At 37.7% G+C, this 26,160-nt stretch overlaps 3 protein-coding genes across 4 annotated transcripts; all 3 read left to right on the forward strand.

Moving 5' to 3' along the window:
- The first annotated feature begins 1,749 nt into the window (after positions 1–1,749).
- LOC6031403 (odorant receptor 46a) lies at positions 1,750–3,319 on the forward strand. 2 transcript variants are annotated; one of them, XM_038256362.1, is made up of 6 exons: positions 1,750–2,070; positions 2,133–2,346; positions 2,408–2,656; positions 2,712–2,811; positions 2,876–2,974; positions 3,030–3,319. In XM_038256362.1, the coding sequence occupies exons 1-6, from the start codon at positions 1,764–1,766 to the stop codon at positions 3,234–3,236; spliced, it is 1,176 nt and encodes a 391-aa protein (XP_038112290.1). In that variant the 5' UTR covers positions 1,750–1,763; the 3' UTR covers positions 3,237–3,319. The 2 variants fall into 2 exon arrangements, with proteins under 2 accessions (XP_038112290.1, XP_001842211.2); XM_001842159.2 differs by having other exon boundaries at positions 2,876–2,971.
- Positions 3,320–8,597: 5,278 nt separating this feature from the next.
- On the forward strand, positions 8,598–10,076 carry LOC6031404 (odorant receptor 4). The gene is made up of 6 exons (XM_038258456.1): positions 8,598–8,904; positions 8,966–9,179; positions 9,237–9,485; positions 9,539–9,638; positions 9,694–9,792; positions 9,849–10,076. Exons 1-6 carry the CDS (start codon positions 8,598–8,600, stop codon positions 10,053–10,055), a joined length of 1,176 nt encoding a protein of 391 aa, XP_038114384.1. The 3' UTR covers positions 10,056–10,076.
- Positions 10,077–10,180: 104 nt separating this feature from the next.
- On the forward strand, positions 10,181–11,693 carry LOC6031405. The gene is made up of 6 exons (XM_038258457.1): positions 10,181–10,506; positions 10,565–10,778; positions 10,834–11,082; positions 11,136–11,235; positions 11,294–11,392; positions 11,455–11,693. The coding sequence occupies exons 1-6, from the start codon at positions 10,203–10,205 to the stop codon at positions 11,659–11,661; spliced, it is 1,173 nt and encodes a 390-aa protein (XP_038114385.1). The 5' UTR covers positions 10,181–10,202; the 3' UTR covers positions 11,662–11,693.
- Positions 11,694–26,160: the final 14,467 nt, after the last annotated feature.

The following is a 26,160-nucleotide window of genomic DNA, read 5'->3' on the forward strand; positions in this document are numbered from 1 at the left end:
CCCATATTGCCCCTACTCTTACGGTCCAGCAAATGTCCCCCCATCGGAACATCCCCGGGGCCTCCGGCCACTCCGGATTGTGGCCACTACTGCCGAAATGTCACATTTCATGTCCGGTATCAAAAACCATAAAGTTTGATACCCATATTGCCCCAACTCTTACGGTCCAGCAAATGTCCCCCCATCGGAACATCCGCGGGGCCTCCGGCCACTCCGCATTGTGGCCACTACTGCCAAAATGTCACATTTCATGTCCGGTATCAAAAACCATAAAGTTTGATACCCATATTGCCCCAACTCTTACGGTCCAGCAAATGTCCCCCCATCGGAACATCCGCGGGGCCTCCGGCCACTCCGGATTGTGGCCACTACTGCCAAAATGTCAAATTTCATGTCCGGTATCAAAAACCATAAAGTTTGATACCCATATTGCCCCAACTCTTACGGTCCGGAAAATGTCCCCCCATCGGAACATCCCTGGGGCCTCCGGCCACTCCAGTTCAGATGGTGGCCAGTTCCAATGATCGACTCCCGCGACTGCCATGTCTTAGCTGGTCCTTGCCTCCAAGCCATCTGCTCCCAGACCTCCAAGCCGTCTGCTACCGGGCCACCAGGCCATCTGCTTCTGATGTGTTCTCGTCGACGTCCAGCAATAGAATGAATTTTCGGGACCGACCGAGCCGAGTTTTGTTGGCTCGTCGACGATGCGAAAATTATGAGGTGGAGTGGGGGTGATTTTAGATACATCAATCTCACGTCTCTCGATTGACTGATTGGGAAACGTTCGTTCATCCAACCGGCGTGCACCAAAAAGAGGGGAAATTTGCCGAGAGGGGAATTCGTCACGTAACGTTTTCGCTTCGCGAAAATTTTGGATTGACACCACGTATAGAAACCTTAGGACAAAGTTCTTTGTCAAAATCGCCTAAAGGTAACTTTTTTCGAAACAATTCAAAAGTCACCATTTTCTATCCTCATAAAAAAACACAGCCGAACACGTTTTTCTGTTTACACACTCGCGTTTGACATTTTCCTTTTCTCTCTCATTCCCGCTTTCTCGAATATTCGCACCGCAACAGCGTTTGACCACAAAACCAATTTCGCCAGCGCACTTTAACGAGGCGTCATGCTCCTAATCTTCGTCTCGCGTTCTTTCATTGCAGTTTTCCCAAAGATTGAGAGACTCAGTGGTGAGAGCGAAAAGTCGGAGGAAAGGGGAGGGATGATAGAGAGAGAACGCCATCGCTGGGATCACGAGACACAAGAAGAGATCTCACAAGTTATAGTGACGCTCGCTATACTCTCTGATGTTTGTGGTGCAGATATAATCAAATGATAGCTTTTTTTATCACTTTTTGTAAACCTGATCTTTAACAACCTTGACCCTTGCATAACTAACTAACCGATTAGAAGATTTGTAGTTTGGAAAACATCAACATTTTGAAAGGGCCACCGTAAGTGGACTGCTATTTTCAAACACGTGGCATCATAAAATGACTACTGAATTTAAAAAAAAAAGATGACAATTCTGAGGTCAAAAGATGTAATGGTTGTATAACAATGTAGCAAAAACTTCGAACCTGGCTTTCGAAATAAGTTATTAGTTGGCTTGTTAGTTGGTTTAAACCTAAGGTCAACATTCACCGACAACTGAAAAATGTCTTATCATCATGACTGAACAGCACCCACAGTGCACAGCTTGTCTATAAAGCTCCGATTTCCTTGGCTCTCACAGAAGTTCTTGTTCTGCTTCAAATCCAACGATGAAATTCGCTCCGCTCCAGAACCGCATGGCAGTGATGCCATTCACGCTGCAATATCTGCGGCTGTTCGGACTTCGCGGGGACCGCCGCAATCGGGTGCACTTTGTGCTGGCCCTGCTGTACCGCGTCCTGTTGCTGAATTTCCCAAAGCTCGCGTTTGGCTTCCGGGATCGCATCGATCTGGTTATTCGAAGCATTTCGGAACTGCTGTTTCAAATCCACATCGACCTACGGGCTGTTTTGTTCGCCACAAAGTTGCGAGAGTTTGAAGAATTAGCGGGACTTTTGAGGAAGGTGTACAATAAGGGTAAGTTAGGACTTGGTTGACTGGCGAATAGATTAATTTAAATCTCTATTTCTCAACGGTAGTTAAAACTCTGGATGCCGACTCTCCGGAAAGGAAGATCATTGAAGCTTCGAACTTAGGGATTAATCGACGCTCCAAATCCTACGCACTGTACGTAGCAATTGCGGTCACGGTCTTCTTCTGGGTTCCCGTGGTCCAAACTACAGCTATTTGGCTTCTGAACCGTGGTTCGAACAGTACCGATCGTCCCGAGTTTGTAACGATGATGGAATTAGAGTGAGTTTTATCGAAGTTGGTTATTGCTCTGAACCGCATAATGACGTATTTTTCTGTCCAGATTCTACGGATTGGACATACGCGGAAACATTTGGCATTACTTAGTTTATGCCTCCCTTTCAAGTGTGGCCCATTACTATTCTGCGGTTTACTTTGCCCTCTCCGGAATGGTGATCTTCAGCTGTATCAAGTCAATCGCTGCACTGTTTGAGTTGGTATCAACCAGATTGGCAACACTGCACGAGCTTTCCGGGAAGGAACTTCGCGAGGAATTGGCAGATCTGGTTGAGCTGCACGTTAACGGATTAAGGTTCGGTTAAGTTTTTTTTCCATAGTTTATACTAAAATTACATTCAAAACTTCAGATGCATCGAACTCTTGGAAAACATCAACAATCTGGCCATGATGGTACAAATGGTCAACTGCGTATTGATTTGGATTTCAATGTTTCTCTCGATCAGCACCGTAAATATTTATGTTCCTTCACTAAAAAGTGATTTGCGGAATTCATAATCGCATTCAATTCCAGAATTTCACCCCAGAAGTGGTCAGTCTGTTGGTTCTACTAATCGTGATGACTGGCGAAACTTACGTTCTGTGTCAACTTGCTACCGAGCTGTCTCATGTGGTACCCTTCTCAGCAGTTTTGCACGAACAATCAATTGAAGTTCCTCTTTCGCCAGAACCTAACCGTTGCGGAGTCAATTCACCGTTCGGAGTGGATTCAGATGCCCGTTGACGTTCAGAAGGGGCTCGCAATGATGTTGCAGCGGGCTCAGAAAAGGGAAGGTCTCACGGCAGCCAAGTTCTTCTACATGGACGTCGAGCGGTTTGGCCGCGTGGCACAGACCTCGTACTCGATTTTTATCGTGCTGAAGGAAAGAATCTGAATTGGATGGGGAAGTTATGATTAAAAAAATGTGGTTTTTGCGAAAATCGACGAAATAAGCCATTTTTTGGACCACCCTAACGCGACCAAACTTTCAATATTACGCCCTTTTAAAATGTTAGTCTTGGTTTAAAAATTTTGAAAATATTTTTTTCGAAAAGATCGAAAAAATTTACGACTGTTTCATATTTTAACATTGAAAATCGGACCATTAATTGCTGAGATATCGACATTGGGAAATGGTGTGTTGTTTGGGTGGGACAGCTTTTCAAAAATATTTTTTTCAAGAGTGGGCAAACATGTGCACTAATTTAAAAAAATGAAAAACTGCGACTATTTTCAAAAAAATCACCTGAAAATGGATTTAACTTGAAAACGGTGCACTTTATCAAAATTTCACTAGAGTACTTTTTGATTACAAATTTGATTTTACATCGAAAAATGAAGTTGAAAAATTTTTGCGAACCAATTTTGTGATTTTTGGAAAAAATGGTATTGATTCAAAAATTTATAACTCGCTTAAAGATTTTTTGCATAACCTGGAAATTTCTGAAAAGTTGGCATTTGATGTCCTCTAAAACATATAAAAAAAATAAAATAAAATAAAAATAGTGTTTTTTTGCAAATCAAGTTTTAGTGACAAAAAGTTAAAAAAAATCACCAATTTTTTTTTACCGTGTATTATTTTTTTCAGTGAAGTCCATATCCATACCTACAACTTTGCCGAAGACAACAAATCGATCAAAAAATTCTTTCAAAAGATACAGATTTTTGAATTTTCATGCATCATTTTTGTATGGCCAGCTGCCAAATTTGTATGGATAATTATATAGACAAACTAATGATGCAAAATGGCTTCTTTGGGCATACCGAAGGCACCAAAAAAGTTTCAGTCGGATTAAAAAATACAAAAATTAAAATTTAAGAAAAAAGACCGATTTCGTAGACAATTGCTCTACTCGAAACTAGGTGTCCGAAGGCTTGATTGTTGAGGCAATCGCAAATCTCTTTTTACACCTAAACTTCCATCTACCCCGGGATTCAAACTGACTACCTTTGGATTGTGAGTCTAACTGCCTACACAGTAAATAAGCGGGCTAAGGCGCCAGTCCAAACTGTTGGTGCTGGGTTAGAGTCCCGTCGGTTGCAACTTTTTTTTGTGATTACAAAATGCAGCGTATAATATCAAGTGTCTTTTTCGACGAAGGTGATGTGCATGCTTTTGCATGCGATTTTACGAACGGATTTTTTGCTGTGTACCAGCGAATCTATCTAGGCAGGACCCAGGACCGTCTGGGCTCGGACCCAGTCAAACTGGGGTGAGAGGCAACGACGCTAACCACTACACCACCGCACAGTGGGATGTCAAGACTTTACTTAAGTAAAAAAGTCCTGGAAATCGATTGGAGGGGGTTTCATCCTGGGTGGACCATGAGGAACTGAGATATTATAGAACTTTTATTCCGACGATTTAAAAAAAATCCCTTTCGGCCAAATATCAACGGAAAATGACAAGATATGATGTATAAAGATCCTCCATGATGAGACAGTTCAGAATTGACCACAGGAACCATGTTCCGGGACCCCGGTGGAAGATTAATCAGGAAGGTCCAGTATTTTTGGCTGTTGCATTTCAAACAAACATGATTTCAACAGAGTAGCCTACTACTAGTGTCCAATTAGTAAAACAAACAATTCTGACCTACTGTGACCGGTTCCATGTGCCCCGGGAGCAGGCCTGCAAAAAGTTTCCAACCCAGCGTACACATGAAGCAAACCAAAATGTCAGTTCACTGCTAGCATGTGACTGTAAGCCTACTGTGTCTGTTCAACCACTGTCACCTGACTCGTGTCGGTCGGCTGCTGGAGAATGAGAGACGTGAAAAAATGGGCAACACTCACTCAATTCGTGTCATATGACTGACTCGTAAAATCCTCTTTAACACTCAAACGCTCGGGTAGTCATTTGACCCCTATTTTTTTTCTTAAAAATCTCATAACTTTTGGTAGAATTGACCAAATTGGATGCTTCCGGTTGCAAAAGATCCAGATTTGTCTATATTTTGAACTGTCAGATGGGGGACAAATATGTTCCACTTTTACCGGAGATATTCCAGATTCCGTTGGGGTACCTCGACCCTCTATTTGAGTTTGGTCAATAGAACAAAAACCATTGCACAAATGCCGGAAATGATGCAAAACTTCAAGGCATCATTCTAATACATCATCCTGCATAGACACATGGCATGGCCAAGACCTTCGGGCACCGAAACAGGTTCCAACCGAAAACGGTTCACTGAGCTGATGTCGATTGGTGCCCAGATGGAACCGGTTCCAGTGCCCCGTATGACTTAACCATGTCAATTATTTTGCTGGATGATGTATTAGAAGGATGCCTTGAAGTTTTGCATCATTTCCGGCATTTTCTGTGAAATGGATTTTGTTCTATTGACTAAAACCCAAATAGGAGGGCCTACCCCAACGGAATCCGAATATCTCCGGTAAAAGTGGACCATATTTGTCCCCCATCTGATAGTTCAAAATATAGACAAATCTGGATCTTTTGCAACCGGAAGCATCCAATTTGGTCAATTCTACCAAAAGTTATGAGATTTTTAAGAAAAAAAATAGGGGTCAAATGACTACCCGAGCGTTTGAGTGTTAAACACTATTTTGACTATTTTAAAACAATTGATTGGTCCTAGACTGTACAAAACACTTAACATAACCATAAGTTATATTCAAAATTACATTTCCACGCATAAATACAATCTTTTTGTGTAAAAACTTGTTTCTTTATGTGTGTGCGTGCAACGTTGAATCGACGTCGTCGTGCTATCTTGTCGCACCCGCCATTTTGACGTTCAAGAAAAACGCGTTTTAATGTTTGACCTTGAATATACAATAACAAACACGTTTTGTTTGGCTGACCATTCTGTGCATTGTCTCAAAGTTTAGTTGAAGTTGGTTGCTGGAGTCCCGAGTTATAATTACAAATGTTTACGGTAGTCTAGCTTGTACGTGCGACAAACGCATCCTGACTTTCCAGGCCTGAAATCCCTTTGGCCTTTTGTTGCACTTACATCAATTTTCATGGAGTGACAAGATAGCACGACAAGATTGAAACTACACAGAAAAAAAAACAATTCTCGAAACCGTGAAGTCAGTTCACGATTATGAGAACCACGAAGGAATATATTCACGTTTATGGTGCAAATGCACCATACTCATGAATAAATTCCTTCGTGGATCTCAAATTCGTGAACTTAATTCACGATTACGGGAATTGATTTTTTTTCTGTGTACTTTCATATGTAAAGTGACAAAAATGCACGGAGTTTTTTCGGTTTTTGTTGAATATCTCAGGATTGAAATCGAAATTTGGGGATCTGTGAAGGTCAAAAGGTGAGGCTTTGTGAGCTGCACAAAATGGCGTTCTTAACTCAATTTGGCCCAAAATGCACGCAGGACAAGTTAGCACGATGGCGACGGAATGAGCGTTGGTCGACTATTGCCTCGCATTGCAGCTGCTCAATGAGCTAGGGCACTCACGACTGCGCCGGGTTTGTTTATGTCACGGTTTTGCGGTTCAGTGAATGGATCTGAAAAATTCGTGTCAGCGACATTTTCAGCACTGCCCGGGAGAAAAATTGGCCACTTTGGTACAGTAAAAAGATCAAGATGCATGTCAAACTTCATGATTTTTCAAATTCAATGCATATGAAGCGTTTTCAAGACCACTTGGCGTCATCCATAAAGTACGTCACGCTCTAGGGGGAGGAGAGGGGGGTTTTGCAAGCGTGACAAAGTGTGACGAGGGGAGGGGGGCTGTGACGCTCACGCTAGGTTATTTTTTTAAAACTAACTTTTTTTTATTGACAAATGTTACTGATTTTGTATTTTTACTACTTCATTTGTAGAAGGTGCTCAAGAGTGCCCTTAGAAACGAGTTCCTGGACGTCCTAACGATATACTTCACAAACCAAATAGTGTTTAAATAATGAAAGTTGATCATGTACTTGTCATTCCATTGCTTTAAATGCAATCGATTTGTATTCAATGCCCTTCATTTACCCTTAGTTGATGCATTTTACACCATTTTCTACAGAGGAACATTTGTGTTGTAAGTTTTGCTGTTACATACTCCTCGTTTCCATGCTTGTTTGCCAGAAATTGTTGAATTTAAATGTTTTACTTTGACGTGATCGTGCTATTTTGTCTTGTGTCGTTTTCATTTTACCGATTCGAAAAAGCGCCTTTCAATGTTTAATGCATTGTCCAAAAAAATTGCTTCAAATTTGTTGCCATAGTTCCGAGTTTTAATTTAAAAATGTAAACACTTGATTTGCTTGCAAGAGTGACAAACTTTGAATAGTGAAGATATTGGGTATCTGGGAAGGTCCAAACGATGCTGTCGTGCGTCACTTTTTGTAAACAATAACAAGCACTTTTTTTGGTTGCCCATTCTGTGCATCGCCCCGAAGTTTGGTTGAATTTGGTTACCGGAGTCCCAAAATATAATTGAAAATGTTTTGCGGTAGTCGAGCTCGTTCCTGTGTCGAACGCGTTCAGACCTGAAATCCCTTTGGCCAATTATCGCACTAACATCAATTTTCAGGCTGTGTCAAGATAGCACGACAAGATTGAAACCCTTTCTCAGCCATTTCTATTATCGGCCTATCAGCACTTTGATCATGAATTACAGCTTAAATAGAGTGTTTTTGGCTGTTCCAAAGTAATAAATAGTTGATTTTATAGCGGAAAACGGCAAAAGTGATGAGAATTGGTCGAACGGTTTAGTGTGATTAAAATGGGTACATTTCCCCTAATTTCATATAAAAAGTGACAAAAATGCACGGATTTTTTTTTTGGTTTTTATTGAATATCTCAGGATTGAAATTGAATTTGCGGATCTTCGAAGGTCAAAAGGTGAGGCATTGTGAGCTGCACAAAAATGACTCAATTTGGCCCAAACTACACATACGACAAGTTAGCTCGACGGCGACGAAAAGGTGAGACACACTTAACTGAATTTAGCCCAAAGTCGATGTGCCTCAAGATAGCACAATTGAGACGATTTGTCTTAACATTTTTTCAACTTATGCAATGCTTGCTTTCTGTAATTTTTCGTTTTGATAATTAAAAAATCAAGTTTCATAGAAGTTTGTAAACCACCAATTATTTCGTTTCAGAACGATTCTAAGAACATAATTTTCCCAACAGACAAATGTTAGCTCAAGGTCAACTATACCACATAATTTGACAATTGTCCCATCATCATGACTGAACAACTCCTATAATTCAGAAGTCGACTATAAAAAACCCACCAAGGATTGCATCGGCCTCCACTCAAGTTGCAACGATGAGGTTCGCCCCGCTCCAGGACCGCATGGCAGTGATGCCATTCACGCTGCGCTGTCTGCGGCTGTTTGGACTTCGCGGGGATCGCCGCAATCGGGTGCACTTTGTGCTGGCCCTGCTGTACCGCGTCGTGGTGATTTACGTTCCGAAGCTGGTGTTTGGCTTTCGGGATCGGGTCGATTTGGTGATAAGGAGCATTTCGGAGCTGTTTTTTGAGTGCCACATCGACTTGAATGCCGTTTTGTTTGCGGTCAAGTTGGACGAGTTTGAAGAGTTGCTGTGTCTTTTGCGGAAGTTGTACAATAAGGGTGGGGAATGCTTTGTTTGAACATTTGAAGGGTTTTGATAGGTTAGTTTTTATTATGGCAGTTAAAACTCTGGACGCCAAATCACCGGAAAGGATGATCATCGAAGCTTCGAACCTAGCTATTGATAAACGTTCCAAGTCATACGTCGTGTACGTTGCAATCGCGTGCACAATCTTCTTCTGGGTTCCCGTGGCTCAAACGACGGGTATTTGGATCCTAACCCATGGTTCAAATAGTACTGATCGGCCGGAGTTTGTAACCATGATGGAGTTGAAGTAAGTTTGTTGATTTGTTTGTAACTAGTTTTGCATGATTACGAAGTTTTACAACAGCTTCTACGGCATGGACAATCGTAAGGATATCGTACATTACGTAATATATGCGGCCATTTCCGGCGTTGCTCATTACTACGCTGCGGTTTACTTTGCCCTGTCCGGAATAGTGATCTTCGGTTGCGTCAAGTCCATTGCTGCTCTGTTTGATATGGTGTCAGCCAGGCTGGCAGCACTGCACGAGCTTTCCGGCAGGGAACTTCGTGAGGAGTTGGTTGATCTGATTGAGCTGCACGTTGATGGATTAAGGTTCGGTTAAAATTGTTGGTCAGTCTAAGCAAAATTAACGTTCCAATCTTCAGATGCATCGAACTCTTGGAGAACATCAACAACCTTGCAATGATGGTACAAATGATCAATTGTGTACTTATTTGGATCTCGATGTTCCTCTCAATCAGCTCTGTAAATATTTCAATTACCACAATTAAAACAGCTTTAGAACCTGAATCTATTCCAGCATTTCACCCCAGAGGTAGTCAGTTTGATGGTTCTTTTACTCGTGACGACTGGCGAAACATACGTTCTGTGTCAACTAGCAACCGAGCTATCTCAAGTGGTTTGTACTTTATCATACAGTGTATGTAAAAGACTTTAAAATTACTATTTCGGCAGAGCCTCACCATAACGGACTCAATCTGGAACTCCAACTGGATCGGACTGCCCGTTGACGTGCAGAAGGGACTCGCGATGATGTTGCAGCGGGCTCAGAAAAAGGCAGGTCTTACGGCGGCCAAGTTCTGCTTCATGGACATCGAGCGCTTTGCCCGAGTGGCGCAATCCTCGTACTCGGTCTTTGTGATTTTAAAGGATAGCATTTGAACTGTTTCAATGGTAGATAGTAATTACTAATAACGATAGTTAATGGTTCCATCAAACAACAATTAGAACAGTAAACACTGCGTTCAACTACTAGCCATTACATGCCACCTAACTTCACTGTCTGCATCGAGCACCGTAGCAATCACCATGAAGCACTTTTTCAAGCTGCTCGATCCGATGGCAGTGATGCCATTCACGTTGCGCTGTTTGAGCTTCTTCGGACTTCGCGGTCGCCACCCGTGGCACTTTAGAGTAGGTATGTTCCTCGTGCTGGGGCTCATTACGGTGCCCAAGGTTGTGTTCGGGTATCGAAGCCGGATCGATCTGATCATCCGGGGTGTGTCGGAGCTGCTGTTTGACGCGTTGATTGACAGTCGGGTGATCATTTTCGCCTTTAAACGGACGGAGTTTGAGCGGTTGATTACGATACTGCGCAGGGAGTTCAATAAAGGTACTATGAGGCGTAATGTTTTCGAAGTTTGGTTGATAAAATTGAGGATTTTTCACAGTGAATACATTGAATAGCAACTCTCCACTAATAAAAATTGTGGAAATTTCCAATAGAAAGATCGACAAGTACTGCAAGAGATATGTTCTGTACGTGATGCTGGCAGTTTCGTTATTCTTTTGGCCTCCAGTGGCGCAGTCCGTTACAATCTGGTACCACCATCAGCACGACAGCAACGGCACCAACCTTGAACTGGTCACAATTATGGAACAAGAGTGAGTCATGCACAATCGCCGACAGTCCACATTTGGAATCGCTCTCACATTTTAGGTTTTATTGGTTAGATATTCGAGGCAACACGATTCACTACATAATTTACATAGTTTTTGCCCTTCCGAGCCATCACTACAGTGCTGCGTTCTTCACCCTTTCCGGGCTCATTATGTACTCCAGTATCAAAAGCATCACGACGCTATTTGAGGTGGTATCTACGAGGTTGGCAACACTGCACGAGTTGTGCAACGATGAACTTCACCAAGAGTTGGCTGAACTAGTTAAAATGCATATCGATAGTTTGAGGTAAACTATGGCTAGCTCATTACGATCACATAAAAATTTGCATTTATTTTTAGGTGTATTGAATTACTAGAAAACATTAGCCACCTCGGAATTGTGATACAAATCGTGGATTGTATAGCAATATGGATACTAATGTTTCTCTCTTTGAACGCTGTGAGTTAATACAATCGATCAACCAAATCGAAAACTATCATTATTTGTTAAATTTTAGAACTTCAACCTAAATTCAATAAGTTTGTTAGTACTACTCATCGTAATGACAGGGGAAACGTACACACTTTGCCGTCTTGGGACAGAACTTTCTTCAGCGGTAATTCACAAGTTAGCGAAAAATAGTCAAAGACCTCATGTTTTTCCTTCAAACTAATGTAGAGTCTGGCGATCGCCGATGCCATCTACAGCTGCCACTGGATCCAGATGCCGGTGGACGTTCGCCGGAAGCTGGCCTTCATGATGCGAATGGCGCAGAAGCGGAAGGGTCTTACGGCGGCCAACTTTTACTTTGTGGACGTGCAGCAGTTTGCCAACATTGCCCAACGGTCGTACTCGATCTTTATTGTGCTGAAGGATGTGATTTAGTTTGAAGAATGTATACATTACAAATCAATCATAATTTTTCAAGTCTATTTTATTTTTAATGGGATGTTCCTCTCCTTTTTACGAAACCTGCAATCTGAAATATCAAGCTCACTTATGCGTTTGTCCTTTCCACTCTTCCTCGATCTGAGGGCCGAGTGGGCTAAGGCACCAGTTCTTACTGTTGGTGCTGAGTTTGAATTCCGTCGGTTCCACATTTTTTTTGTGTTCACACAAATTGTACATTCACTGTGTCTTTTCACAAATGCACTTCATGCTTTTAAATGCGATTTTACCATCGGATTGTTTGCTGCTTACTCATACTCATTGAACTACAACTTTGCTCAAAACACTAAACTAATCAGAAAATCTGTCCCCAATGAACACATTTTTTCATACAATTTTTGTATCCGGATTCTTAAGCATGGAGGACGTTACGAATATGAGCGGCGTTACCTTGGGCGTTACACGTCAGAAATGTTGTAGAGGTCAAAAATCACAAATTTGCGTTACGTAATAAATGAACGCTCTCTCATTGTTATGGTTTCACGCCAACTCGATTTGGAGTTTAGACAGGAGTGCACTGTTTACATGGACTGTATGTATTAGGTTTTACGCCGACTCTGTTTTGAGGTTAGAAATTTGACAGCTTGGCTGCACTGTTTACATTTTTTGCACGTGTGTCTCTGTAAAAATGTGTGTGCGTGTGCGCTCGTGACGTCACGCTGTAAAACCTAATGGAGATCATGTAAACAGTGCACGCGAACTGTCAAATGACATCACGGCGTAAAACCTTATATTGAGAAGACAAAAGAGCATCCATCAACAAGGTATACACGGTTACTGAAAATCGCACTTTTGGGAGTTCAGAAATCGCACTTTTGACAGTTCGCTTAAACGAACTGAAAAAAGTGTGATTTCGCGAACTCGAAAAATGGTAAAAATCGCCAAAAAAAGAGTTCAGTTAAGCGAACTCCTAAAAGTGCGATTTTGGACTTAGCGAAATTTTTGAAATTCGTTGAAACGTTTCGTCTTGAATATTTATTGTTAGTTTGCTTTTGCGCTCCGGAGCTTCGGGATGATTTTCGGGTAAGTAAAACGGACGGATTTTCATGGCGAAAAGGACAGATTAATGGACAAGAATGTAAGAGGAATCCGTCCGCCAGTGGACGGATTGCCTTCCAATGTTTGCGAAAAGGTTCCGGCCACCGGTGAACGGATTACGGCAGAAGGTTTTGCAAGAGGAATCCGTTCGCCGGTGGACGGATTGCCTGCCAATGTTTGGCGAGAAGGTGGACGGAACACTGGACAAAGTTTTGCAAGAGAAATCCGTCCACCGGAGGACGGATTGCCTGCCAATTTTTGGCGAAAAGGTTCTGTCCTCCGATGGACGGATTACTGGAAAAAAAATGCAAGAGGAATCCATCCGCCGGGGAAGGATTGCCTGCCAAAGTTGACGAGAAGATTCGGTCCACCGGTGGACGTAATACTGGAAAGTGTTTTGCAAGAGGAATCTGTCCGCCGGTGGACGGATTGCCTGTCAATGGTTGGCGAGAAGGTGGACGGAATACTGGACAAAGTTTTGCAAGAGGAATCCGTCCGCCGGTGGACGGATTGCCTGCCAATGTTGACTGGAAAGTTTGGTCCACGGGTGGACGGAATACTTCACAAGATTTTGCAAAAGGAATCTGTCCACCGGTGGACGGATTGGCTGCCAATTTTGGCGAAAAGGTTCGGTCCACCGGTGGACAGATTACTGGACAAGGTTTTGCAAGAGGAATCCGTCCACTGGTGGACGGATTGCCTGCCAATGGTTGAGAAGGTGGACGAAACACTGGACAAAGTTTCGCAAGAGGAATCCGTCCACCGGAGAACGGATTGCCTGCCAATTTTTGGCGAAAAGGTTCTGTCCTCCGGTAGACGGATTAATGGACAAGGTTTTGCAAGAGGAATCCGTCCACCAGTGGACGGATTGCATGCCAATGTTGGTGAAAAGGTTCGGACCACCGGTGGACGGATTACTGGACAAGGTTTGCAAGAGGAATCCGTCCGCCGGAGCACAACAATGTTTTGCAAGAGTAATCTTGGTTATGTTTGCAAGAGGAACTTTTATTCTGACGGATGATTTTTTTTTCGTAATTTTTGCAGATGGAACCGGTCTACCTACACCAAAATGGACACCGCGCCACCGTCAGGTTTCCGGTCTGTAATTACCCCCTCTTGGTGAATGCCAGCCTACGCCGAGATGCTGGTATCGCTGAGTCCGCCGGTGCAAAACTACTTGCTAACCGACTACATCGCCAAACAGTCGTCCCACTGCGGCCAGCGTCCCTGCAGCTGACCCCGCCGCCGCTGCGCCGTCAACCGACGCCCTTCAATCCGTTGCAAAAATGCCCGCCTCGCCGCGGCGATAATTCCTGGTGGCGCGTCCGGAAGATCTGAGAAGGGCCTTTCAGAGATTCGCGCTTTCTTCGACAAAAACCGCGCAAGTCAAGTACGACCAGCAGGCCGCGAAACACGAGGAGTTTGCGGAACTTTATCCGGGACACTAGCGTGGCGGACCGGTTCGAGGAGTTTCCGATGCTGCGAGATAAGATCCTGCGGACAACAAGTTGATCTCCAGCAACTTTTGCGATGTTGACCACACGATGACGAGGGAACGGATGAGAAGAATCAGGACGTGACCACTTCAACTTAGAACGTGATGGACACGGACCACTAACTGATGCGTTCGTCGCTGATTCGTCGCCAGTCGTTCTTCCGGTAGTTCGACTCGAAGGTGTCAAAGGTATGTCCCAAAGGTTCGGCTAAGCATCAAACTTCATCTAACTCAACCTTTTTTTCAGATAACTCAGCTTGGCAACTAGTAACGTGCTCCAGACGTATGTAGCCCAAACGGCGGGTTCGGTCGTTGTCAGCGACACCGGCCGAAGGCGCATTTAATTGAGAACACGGTTCCGGCATCCCCGGGAAGGCCGAGACAAGCCAAAGAAATCCGTCCTCCGGAGGATCAGTTTCTCATGCCAACATGTTTGGAGATGGAATCTGGCCAAAGTTGAGAACAGTTTTGGTCGGTCTTGAGCCTGTACCCTCGTCGAACACGAAGTTGGTCGCTCTAAATCCGCTACGACCTGTTCTAGGCTGTATTAACTGATCTTTAACTTGCTTTATTCTTCTTTTAGGCGATCCACGATCTGACGGCCTTAACCCGGTACGCTCCTTGAAATCATTTGCCATCGGCGAACTCGGACTTGGTCGCCTTCAACCCGGTATGACCTATTCTGTTCTGTATGAATTAATCTAGAACTTGTTTTGTGGTTCTTCTAGGCGATCCACGATCTGCGATAGATTCCGCCAACATCCTGTGATAGTCCTCGTGCGCGATCAATCCTGACCCGGTACGTCAAATTCCATCACAATCTGCGGTAGATCTCGTGCGCAGTCGGATAAGATGATGTCCGGGGACGGCGATGTCATCAACGATGGCGCAACCATTTTGAAGCTGATAGATGTAGATCACGAGATCGGCAAGCTGATGGTGCAGCTGTCGCAGTCACAAGACAGCGAGATCGGAGACCGGGGAATTCATCCGATTCGTATTGCCGATGGGTTGAGCTGGCGGCGCAGTGCTCGATCAAACATATGGACTCGATCGCAAGTCCGTTTCCGATTTCGCTAGACAACAAAGAACCGCTGATCCATTTGGCGATGACGGCTCGTAAGATCGTGAACAAGTGCCACGATGGCGACGACGATGGCGGAGATTGCCGTGGATGCGGTGCTGACCGTGGCGGATTTGGTAAAGCGATGACCATTAGACCGGAACTCGCCTGTTGTCGTCATCGTGCTTCCGGCCTTTTTCACCGTTCCCAAAATTCTCAGCGGAGACAAGCAATCCTATCCGGAGCAGTATTGAAATTAGGCGACTTACATTAACTCCACAATCCATACCTTTTGTAATTAATTTCCGAATTTTGAGTATATTTTATCAATAAATAAGCACTGCGTTGTTCATTTCTTTTAAACATTAATTGTTATTATTTCAATCTCGAAAGAGAAACCACAAAGCGCCCAAAGATAGGCAACCTCTAAACCTGTGAAATATTTCCGCATGCTCGAACTCGGCAAATCATGAAAATCATGATTTTGCCAGTTCGACCCACTTTACCAAAAAAAGTGTTATCCGAGTTGAACTTCGAATATCATGATAATTACCATTTTTTTGGTTTTATTTGGTAAGCGTGTACAAGGATTTAGCAAAGTTGGAATTGAACACCTTCATACATTGTAGGATGGGTATTAGGGTGACAAGAAAAATTGAAAATTTTGTAAAATCGCATGAGAATAAAGTTTTTTTTTTAAATAATGTGGTATTTAGCGAAAATTTTACTATGAGCATAGCATAGCATGGACCGAGCCACATGCATAGCATAGCATTGGTGTCTACCCGTAGCTGCTACTTCGTTATTGACCAGGACCCCCAAAAATTGCTCCGTGGACCACAGATGAAAAGTATCATGCGAATCAGTACCGACGCCGGCCACGACCAGTGGAAAGACACGGGGAAGTGGATGGGAATGTTAGTCCGATACTTGAGTGATGGGACCGCTAAATCGGCTGCGTCTCCTACAAAGTATCACATGAGTTTTGAGGGGTTAGTAAGGTAAGGGGTTGCGAAATTCTACTATTCCCAAAAAAAAAAACAACAAAAATATAAAATAAATTAAAAAAGCTTACAAAATTTGCTTTGTTTGATACCCATATAGCAAATTATAAAAAAAATAATTAAAAAAAAACTTTTAATGTGAAAAAATTTCGCTTTGTTTGATCCATATATTGCAAATTATGAACATTTGAGTTTTTTTTTCAAAAAATATGATATTTTGTGAATATTTTACTTTTTAACAAAAAAAACGATTTAATCCCACGGCTCGTCAGTTCGATTCCGTGTCTGGCACTCACTCGTGGCATGATCACAGCGTATGAGCCAAGGTGGATCACTGGGCTCATGCCACGGGTAAGTGCCAGACGCGAAACAAAAAATCAAAAGCAAAACCGAGGTACAAGTGAATCGCGTGTGCCGCACGGTGCAAGGAAGTTTGCCATTCAGCTTCTATGAAAGTGACAGAGTCAGAGAAAGCAATTTTTACAACCGCACCACTACACACTCAACCGCGAATACCTTAGGTAGATAGCCGATAGGCGTCGCGAGCATTGCAAACTTTGAAAACGATATAAACGATGAAAAGCTTAGAAAACTCCTATTGGAATCCAATGTACTTTGTTAAATAAACTTACGAAATCACGAAAAATGAAGTCTACTTTTAGGCGATTTTAGGAACACACGGGAAACAAATTGGTTGTAGCCGGATAAATGTCCTATGTCACACAAGTTTTTGCATACAAATTGGACAGTTATGCAAAAACGGACAGGACAAAAGAAACCGATTCGCTACGATATCTTACATGTTGTAGGAAACATCGGTAGACAAGCCACAAAATATATGCACCAGCATTCTCGCGCAAGCATTCAAAGCTCATTGACAACTTGTCGACTTGGCGACGAAGCGATGTCGATGCAGTGTGATTTTTTAGCGTTTATCCGATTAAAATTAATGCTGAATCGTCATATTCACGAAGAAGAAAGTGATGTCCAGCCGTAAAGTAAAACCTATACCTTTCTTTAGAAAGAAAGGCAAAAAGTAAATCGTTCTAAAAATTGATTGGGATTGCCGATTGATGTCAAATTTGTTTCAGATGCTCACTCGTGGTCTGAACTAAGAATGTAGGAAGAAATTTTGGATAAAATTAGAAACGAAAAATGTTTACCTTTTTTATGGATTTTTTTTCTTATGGTAGGTTAATCAATTTTTAGAAACAAATTATGAATCTTAATGAAAATTTGGGAGGTTGTAGAGCTCGAAAAATGCAATTTTTAATATAAATAAAATATATGAAAATGAATTTTTTTTACCATAATTTCATATGAAAACTGTGTAATTTGTTGAAAAGTCTTGCCACATCCGAAAACAGATGGATATTTCGAAATTTGAGCGGCAACTCGCCCAGGTCCAGCACACTAGCTTTCAAATGCACTAGGAACAATCAAAATCGAAAACAGGTGAGCCGAGGACTTCCCGACACAAAATTTTGCGAAATTTTACCACACGTGGACATCACTCGAACTCCACGGAATTTATTTGCTCAAAACTCGAGGGTTCCAGATAGACGAGTTCTGTCAAGGTGAATCGATAGAGCGTCAAAAATCGATGCAGTGTGATTTTTAGCGGGTTTCCAATTTAAATTCATGCTGAATCGTCATATTTACGAAGATGAAAATGGTTTCCAGCCATAAAGTAAAACCTATTCCTTTCTTTAATAAGAAACGCAAAACACTAAGAATGTGAAAAAACATACCAAATTTCGCTTCGTTTGATTCCCATATTGCAAATTATGAAAATTTGAATATTTTCGAAAAAAAACGATATTTGGGAAACAATTTTGAGTACATATTTATACTTTGAAACATACTAAATATATTTTCAAAAAATATATTCTCATTGAAAGCATTGACAATTTAACATGAAATGGTTGAATTAATCGATTTTAGAAAGATTTAAAATTTGAGTAATCGTTCATTAACGGTAGGGCTAGTGATTTTTCACGGCACAAAAATCGAAATTTCGCGGCATGCTAATTACAAAACATAGGAATTTCACGGCAATTTCATGGTACTTTGAAAACAACTCAAAAAGTAATCAGAAAATGAATCACAGAAAAAAAAGTTCAATTTTGGAATGTTGAAAATTTGGTAGGTTGAATATTACCTCTTTATTTGTGTAATATTACATAAAAAAAAATGTGTAAAAATGTGAACCTGATGAATACACGGAAAAAAAAGTGTGCGAGAAATCGTGAATTTCGATTCATGACTTCGTGAATAAATTTGTGCATGATTTCGTGATACCTTTCATGATTTCATGAATTTTATTCATGAAATCGTGCATAAAAATGCACGAATTTATGAATTTTATTCATGGCTAAAATATTTTTACGAATATTCATGAATTTTCCTTCATGAAATCATGCATATCACTATTCATGATTTCATGACTGATTTACATGAAGTCATGACTAAACTTCATGAATTCATGAAAAATATTCATGATTTTACGATTATTTATGCATGCGTAAATTTTACGCCGTAAAATTTTATTCGCGAATTTATGAATCATGTTTTTCATGATTTCATGAAAGTTTACATGATTTCATGAATAAAATGCATGAATTCGTGCAGAACATTCATGGGTTTATGAATTTTTATCCATGTTTATGACGAGTGATCTTGATCAATCAAGAACAGTTTCGCTCGAACTGTCAAGTTTGTTTTTCGCTTGCCAGTTCAGCCGCGTGTTTATTAGCCACGAAGTCAATCGCGGTGTGACTTGTCGTGTCCTGTTTGTTGTGTTTGCCGGTGAAAGTGACCGTGATTTGTGGACCCGGGATTTAGAGGTGCTGTCCACCGGAACCGGGAAAAGATCTGCGGCCGTTCCGTTGGAAATGGCAACGGAGCCAAGAGCTAGCAGGAGGAGGACCAAGTTGCAGGAAGAGGACCGGGAGGCAGGAGGAGGACCGAGCGGCAGGAGGAGGACAGAACGCGGGAGGAGTACCGAGCGTCAGGAGGAGTAACAAGGTAAGAGTGAGGACAATCTGCAAAAGACAGAACAGTTCCCGGTTGGTTCGCGTGTTTGTTTTGATTGTCGAATCAAAGGGAACATGGTCCATAAGACTGTTCCCGTGTTTTATCTCCGCGTGTGACAGTTTCTTGGTCGCGGACTCGTAGGGATTTCGGTTTTCTGTCAATTGTCGGGGCATTCTACGCGTGTGACAGACTGTGAGGTTTGTTTTGGTTTTGGAAACGAAAAAATCCCGTTTTTTTATTGGTTCCCGTGGATGCGCTGAGTGACATTTCGGCGATTTGTTTTGAGCTAGAAATGGGGACAGGTAAAGTATGTTAATAATTTTAATGATTTTAATATTGTAAGCATAAGCTTTTTTTAAGCATTTCAAGCAATTATATTTTCTTAGGTACTTTAATTTTGTAATGTATAATAAGTTTTTTGAATTTCTATTATTTTGAGGTATGTTAAATATGCTAATGAATTTAGGAATTTTTATTTTTCCAGGTATGTAAATATTGTTACTTTTAAAAGTTTTTAAGTATTTCAAGTATTTTAAATATTCAAAGTGTTTAAAGTTTGTTGAGTATTTAAATAATTTTAAGCATTTTTTTTTCTAGGTATTTTAATATTGTTTAAGTTTTAAAAATATGTTAAGTATTTGAAATATTTATTTTTGAAGTATGTTTAATATGCTAATGATTTTAAGTATATTCATTTGTTAAGGTATTTTGATATTATATGTTTTTAAAGTTTTTAATCATTTCAAGTATTTGAAATTATTGAAGTGTTTAAAATTTGTTAAGTATTTAAATAATTTTAAGCATTTAATTTTTTCTAGGTATTTTAATATTTCAAGTATTTCAAATATTTTAAGTATTTGAAATATTCATTTTTTTAAGGTGTGATTTTAAGTATTTTCATTTTTTCAGGTATTTTAATATTCTATGTTTTTAAAGTTTTTAAGTATTTCAATTATTTTTCCAGGTTTTAAAATTTTTAAGTATTTCAAGTTTTTTAAGTCTTTGAAAGATGTTCTTTAAAGTATGTTAAGTATGTTAATAATTTTAATATTGTAGCTAATTACTTTTTAAAGTATTTAACATATTTAAAGTATTTGAAGTATTTTGAGTATTTTATGTATTTAAAGTATTTTAAGTATTTAAAGTATTTTAATTTATTTAAGTATTTTAAGTATTATAAGTATTTTAAGTATTTTAAGTATTTTAACTATTTTAAGTATTTTTAAGTATTTTAAGTATTTCAAGTAATTTAAGTATTTTAAGTATTTTAAGTATTTCAAGTATTTTAAGTATTTTAAGTATTTTAATTATTTAAAGTTTTTTAAGTATTTAAAGTATTTTAAGTATTTAAAGTATTTTAAGTATTTTAAGTATTTTAAGTATTTTAAGTATTTTAAGTATTTTAACTATTTTAAGTATTTTTAAGTATTTTAAGTATTTCAAGTAATTTAAGTATTTTAAGTATTTTAAGTATTTCAAGTATTTTAAGTATTTTAAGTATTTTAATTATTTAAAGTTTTTTAAGTATTTAAAGTATTGAAAGTATTTAAAGTATTTAAAGTATTTAAAGTATTTAATGTATTTAAAGTATTTAAAGTATTTAAAGTATTTAAAGTATTTTAAGTATTTTAAGTATTTAAAGTATTTTAAGTATTTAAAGTATTTGAAGTATTTAAAGTATTTAAAGTATTTAAAGTATTTTAAGTATTTTAAGTATTTTAAGTATTTTAAGTATTTTAAGTATTTTAAGTAATTTAAGTATTTTAAGTATTTTAAGTATTTTAAGTATTTTAAGTATTTTAAGTATTTAAAGTATTTAAAGTATTTAAAGTATTTTAAGTATTTTAAGTATTTTAAGTATTTTAAGTATTTTAAGTATTTTAAGTATTTTAAGTATTTTAAGTATTTTAAGTATTTTAAGTATTTTAAGTATTTTAAGTATTTTAAGTATTTTAAGTATTTTAAGTATTTTAAGTATTTTAAGTATTTTAAGTATTTTAAGTATTTTAAGTATTTTAAGTATTTTAAGTATTTAAAGTATTTAACGTATTTAAATTATTTTAAGTATTTTAAGTATTTTAAGTATTTAAAGTATTTAAAGTATTTGAAGTATTTTAAGTATTTTAAGTATTTCAGGTATTTTAAGTATTTTAAGTATTTTAAGTATTTTAAGTATTTTAGGTATTTTAAGTATTTTAAGTATTTTAAGTATTTTAAGTATTTTAAGTATTTTAAGTATTTTAAGTATTTTAAGTATTTTAAGTATTTTAAAAATTTTAAGTATTTTAAGTATTTTAAGTATTTTAAGTATTTTAAGTATTTTAAGTATTTAAAGTATTTAAAGTATTTAAAGTATTTAAAGTATTTAAAGTATTTAAAGTATTTAAAGTATTTAAAGTATTTAAAGTATTTAAAGTATTTAAAGTATTTAAAGTATTTAAAGTATTTAAAGTATTTAAAGTATTTGAAGTATTTAAAGTATTTTAAGTATTTTAAGTATTTTAAGTATTTTAAGTATTTAAAGTATTTTTAGTATTTTTAGTATTTTTAGTATTTTTAGTATTTGAAGTATTTTAAGTATTTTAAGTATTTTATGTATTTTAAGTATTTTAAGTATTTTATGTATTTTAAGTATTTTAAGTATTTTAAGTATTTTAAGTATTTTAAGTATTTTAAGTATTTCAAGTATTTTAAGTATTTTAAGTATTTTAAGTATTTTAAGTATTTTAAGTATTTTAAGTATTTTAAGTATTTTAAGTATTTTAAGTATTTTAAGTATTTTAAGTATTTTAAGTATTTTAAGTATTTTAAGTATTTTAAGTATTTTAAGTATTTTAAGTATTTTAAGTTTTTTAAGTGATTTTAGTATTTTAAGTATTTTATGTATTTTAAGTATTTTTAGAATTTTAAGTATTTTAGGTTTTTTAAGTATTTTAAGTATTTTAAGTGTTTTAAGTATTTTAAGTAATTCAAGTATTTTAAGTATTTTAAGTATTTTAAGTATTTTAAGTATTTTAAGTTTTTTAAGAATTTTAAGTATTTTAAGTATTTAAAGTATTTAAAGTATTTTAAGTATTTTAAGTATTTTAAGTATTTTAAGTATTTTAAGTATTTTAAGTATTTTAAGTATTTTAAGTATTTTAAGTATTTTAAGTATTTTAAGTATTTTAAGTATTTTAAGTATTTTTAGTATGTATTTTAAGTATTTTAAGTTCTTAAGTATTTTAAGTATTTTAAGTATTTTAAGTATTTCTAGTATTTTAAGTATTTTAAGTATTTTAAGTATTTTAAGTATTTTAAGTATTTTAAGTATTTTAAGTATTTTAAGTATTTTAAGTATTTTAATTATTTTAAGTATTTTAAGTATTTCTAGTATTTTTAGTATTTTAAGTATTTTAAAGTTTTCAAGTATTTTAATTATTTTAAGTTAAGAGTTGAACCAGTTTTCGGCTTAAAAACTCTTTAATAAAGTATACAAAAAAAGCTTTTTTTTAGTTTTTTAAGCATTTTGAGCATTTTATTTATTTTATGTATTTTGCGTATTTCAAATATTTTGAGTTTTTGAAGTATTTAATTTTTTTTGCCTATTTTGAATAGTTTGAGTTTTTGAAGTATTTTAAGATTTTAAGATTTGTTGAGTATGTTGAGTATTTTATTTTGGTGTTTTTTTTATTTTTCAAATTTTCAATTCAACTCTCTATGAATCTATTTTCGTCAAATTAAAGTGTTTGATCATCTGCATTAACAAAAAAAAATCCCATTATTGTAATTAATCACTTTATTGTAACTGGAGTTCTTAATGAGACAAAAATAATGGCTTAATTATACGAATTATCGATTATTCTATTATGCACTCAGACAATCAGACAATCGAGTCTGGACTGCACATGAAATCCCTTAGGTCTTTTTGTATTTAATTAAAGTTTTTGTTGTATTTTTGTATAGAAACGATCGGTACCCAATTAACGTTTCCGAAATGCTCATGTCAAGTTTTGAATGTTGGTTTTACTAAAGTTATGATTGTATTTTTCATTTATTTAAGGCATTTTTGAACATCACATAACTGGGACCTTTGTAAATTTAGAATTCTTCCGCAGTGACCGGTAATCAGTTCCAAGATGGCCAGATGGAGCCAGAGTACATTGGCATCACATACAATGACCACAGTTTTAAATTTCATGAATTTTGATATGTCACAAGACAGGGTTCCTTGCACATTCCAAAATGTCCCCAGTGACCACCGGTAACCGGTGACCGGTTCCAAAGTGGCCAAGTGGGGCCAGAGTACATTGGCATCACATACAATGGCCACAGTTTTGAATTTCATGAATTTTGATATGTCACAAGACAGGGTTCCTTGCACATTCCAAAATGTCCCCAGTGACCACCGGTAACCGATGACCGGTTCCAAAGTGGCCAAGTGGGTCTCGTGGCGCAGGGGTAGCGGCTTCGGCTGCCGATCCCGATGATGCTATGAGACGCGGGTTCGATTCCCGCCTTATCCACTGAGCTTCTATCGGATGGTGAAGTAAAACGTCGGTCCCGGTTTCTCCTGTCTCGTCAGAGGCGCTGGAGCAGAAATCCCACGTTAGAGGAAGGCCATGCCCCGGGGGGCGTAGTGCCAATAGTTTCGTTTCGTTTCGTTTTCGAATTTTGATATGTCACAAGACAGGGTTCCTTGCACATTCCAAAATGTCCCCAGTGACCACCGGTAACCGGTGACCGGTTCCAAAGTGGCCAAGTGGGGCCAGAGTACATTGGCATCACATACAATGGCCACAGTTTTAAATTTCATGAATTTTGATATGTCACAAGACAGGGTTCCTTGCACATTCCAAAATGTCCCCAGTGACCACCGGGAACCGGTGACCAGTTCCAAAGTGGCCAAGTGGGGCCAGAGTACATTGGCAATACATAAAATGTCCTCCGTTTTTTCACAAAACAGGGTTCCTTGTCAATTCCGATATTTGCACCCAGTGGAACAATATGGTAAATGAACAGAAAAAGTAATTCGGAAATTGTGAAAATCGTACCATGAAATCGTGAATATTATGAGTTTTACTTTACGAATTTTTGAACTATGCATATTGGGCACGAATAAACCAGTAGCCGTGAATAAATATGCATGATTAGACATGCCCGAATATACTCGTAAACGTGAATTAAATTCATGAATTCATAAAAAAAAATCACGAATTCATGAAATTTATGCATGATTTCATGAAGTTTATACATGATATCTCGAATTTTTACGCCTTCAAAATAAATCATAAAAATATTCCAGAACTCATGAATTTTGTGCACGAATTCATGCATAAAAATTCACGATTTCATGAATTTTATGCATGAAATCATGAATTTTTATTCACGATGTATATTTTTTCGACCGTAATCATGAATTTTTATTCTTAAAATCGTGAATATTTTTCACGACTGCATGCATCTATTTCATGAAATCATGAACATTATTCACGTTTACGAGTGAAATCGGCCATGGATAGTCATGCATATTTATTCACGATTCCTGGATAATTCGTGCCCAATATGCATAGTTCAAAAATTCGTAAAGCAAAAATCGCGATATTCACGATTTCATGGTACGATTTGCATGATTTCCGGAACACTTTTTTTTCCGTGTATTCATCCAAAACTGATGAAAATTCATCATTTTCTGGGGTAAAATTTATCATTTATTTTGCCACAAAATCTGTCACCATTTCCTGATGAATATTACCATCATTTTTTTTCTGTGAATTCTCTTAGCATAATTATGAACAGAAAAGTGTCTTAAAAGTTTACAGTAGTTCAAGATGCAAAGAAACCCCCTGACACCAAATTCTTATTTAAAATATAGCCTTTCCTCAGTAACGTGAGGAAGGCAAAATAGTTATATTAGATTAATTTAGGCAAATTTAAAAAAAAATCCGTCAGTGTCATTCATGTTTCAGTTATTTTAATATTATTGAGAATTTAGAAATTGGATTTGGTAGAATATCTCAAATGGAAGCACATCCTAAAAATCATGTTCATGACAAGCAGAATCCGAGGCAGAATCAGTAAAAATGGTGTAGTAACATTTTGGTTGTTTTCCTAAATTTTACCAATAAGAAAATTTGAGTATTTAAATAAAGTTTGGGCAAAACTTCATAAATATCAAGTTTTTCATTTAGTAATAATTCCACAATATAATAATACATTGCAAAATGCTTTTTAAATTTTATTTCAAAAATAAATAATTCATAATCAAAATATTGAAAAAAATATTTATTTATCATGAAATGCAATTTGTTAATCATTATTTTAATCAATTTTACAATGATATAAAAGTTCCAAAGTTTAAACTTTTCACTTTGTGTTTTATTGTAGAATGGAATAATATTCTTTAACAACCTTTTTGTAATGTTGTGGGATAAAGACATTTTGCTGAAAATGAAAAATCAGCTTTCTGCATTTCGTAGAATATTCTTATAAACAACAAATAATTCTAAATCTGCCAGGCAATATTTTGAATTGGAAACTGCCTTCAAAATGCTTGCGAAGTGTTTGAATTTAAAAATTAAAGCATAAATGCGATTTATCAATTAAATATTTCAAATTGCACGGCATTTCACGGTATTTACCAAATCTCACGGCCAGGAGCAAATTTCGCGGATTACGCGGTTTCCGCGAAATCGCGAAAAGTCACCAGCCCTAATTATCGGTGATAAAATTATCGTCGATAGAACTATCGAAATAACGATAATGATAACGATAGATTACCATTATCGTTATCGTCAGACGATAAGCTTCTAAGTGTCCGG

This window comes from Culex quinquefasciatus, chromosome 2 (genome assembly GCF_015732765.1).
Source record: "Culex quinquefasciatus strain JHB chromosome 2, VPISU_Cqui_1.0_pri_paternal, whole genome shotgun sequence".
Taxonomy (NCBI): Eukaryota; Metazoa; Arthropoda; class Insecta; order Diptera; family Culicidae; genus Culex; species Culex quinquefasciatus.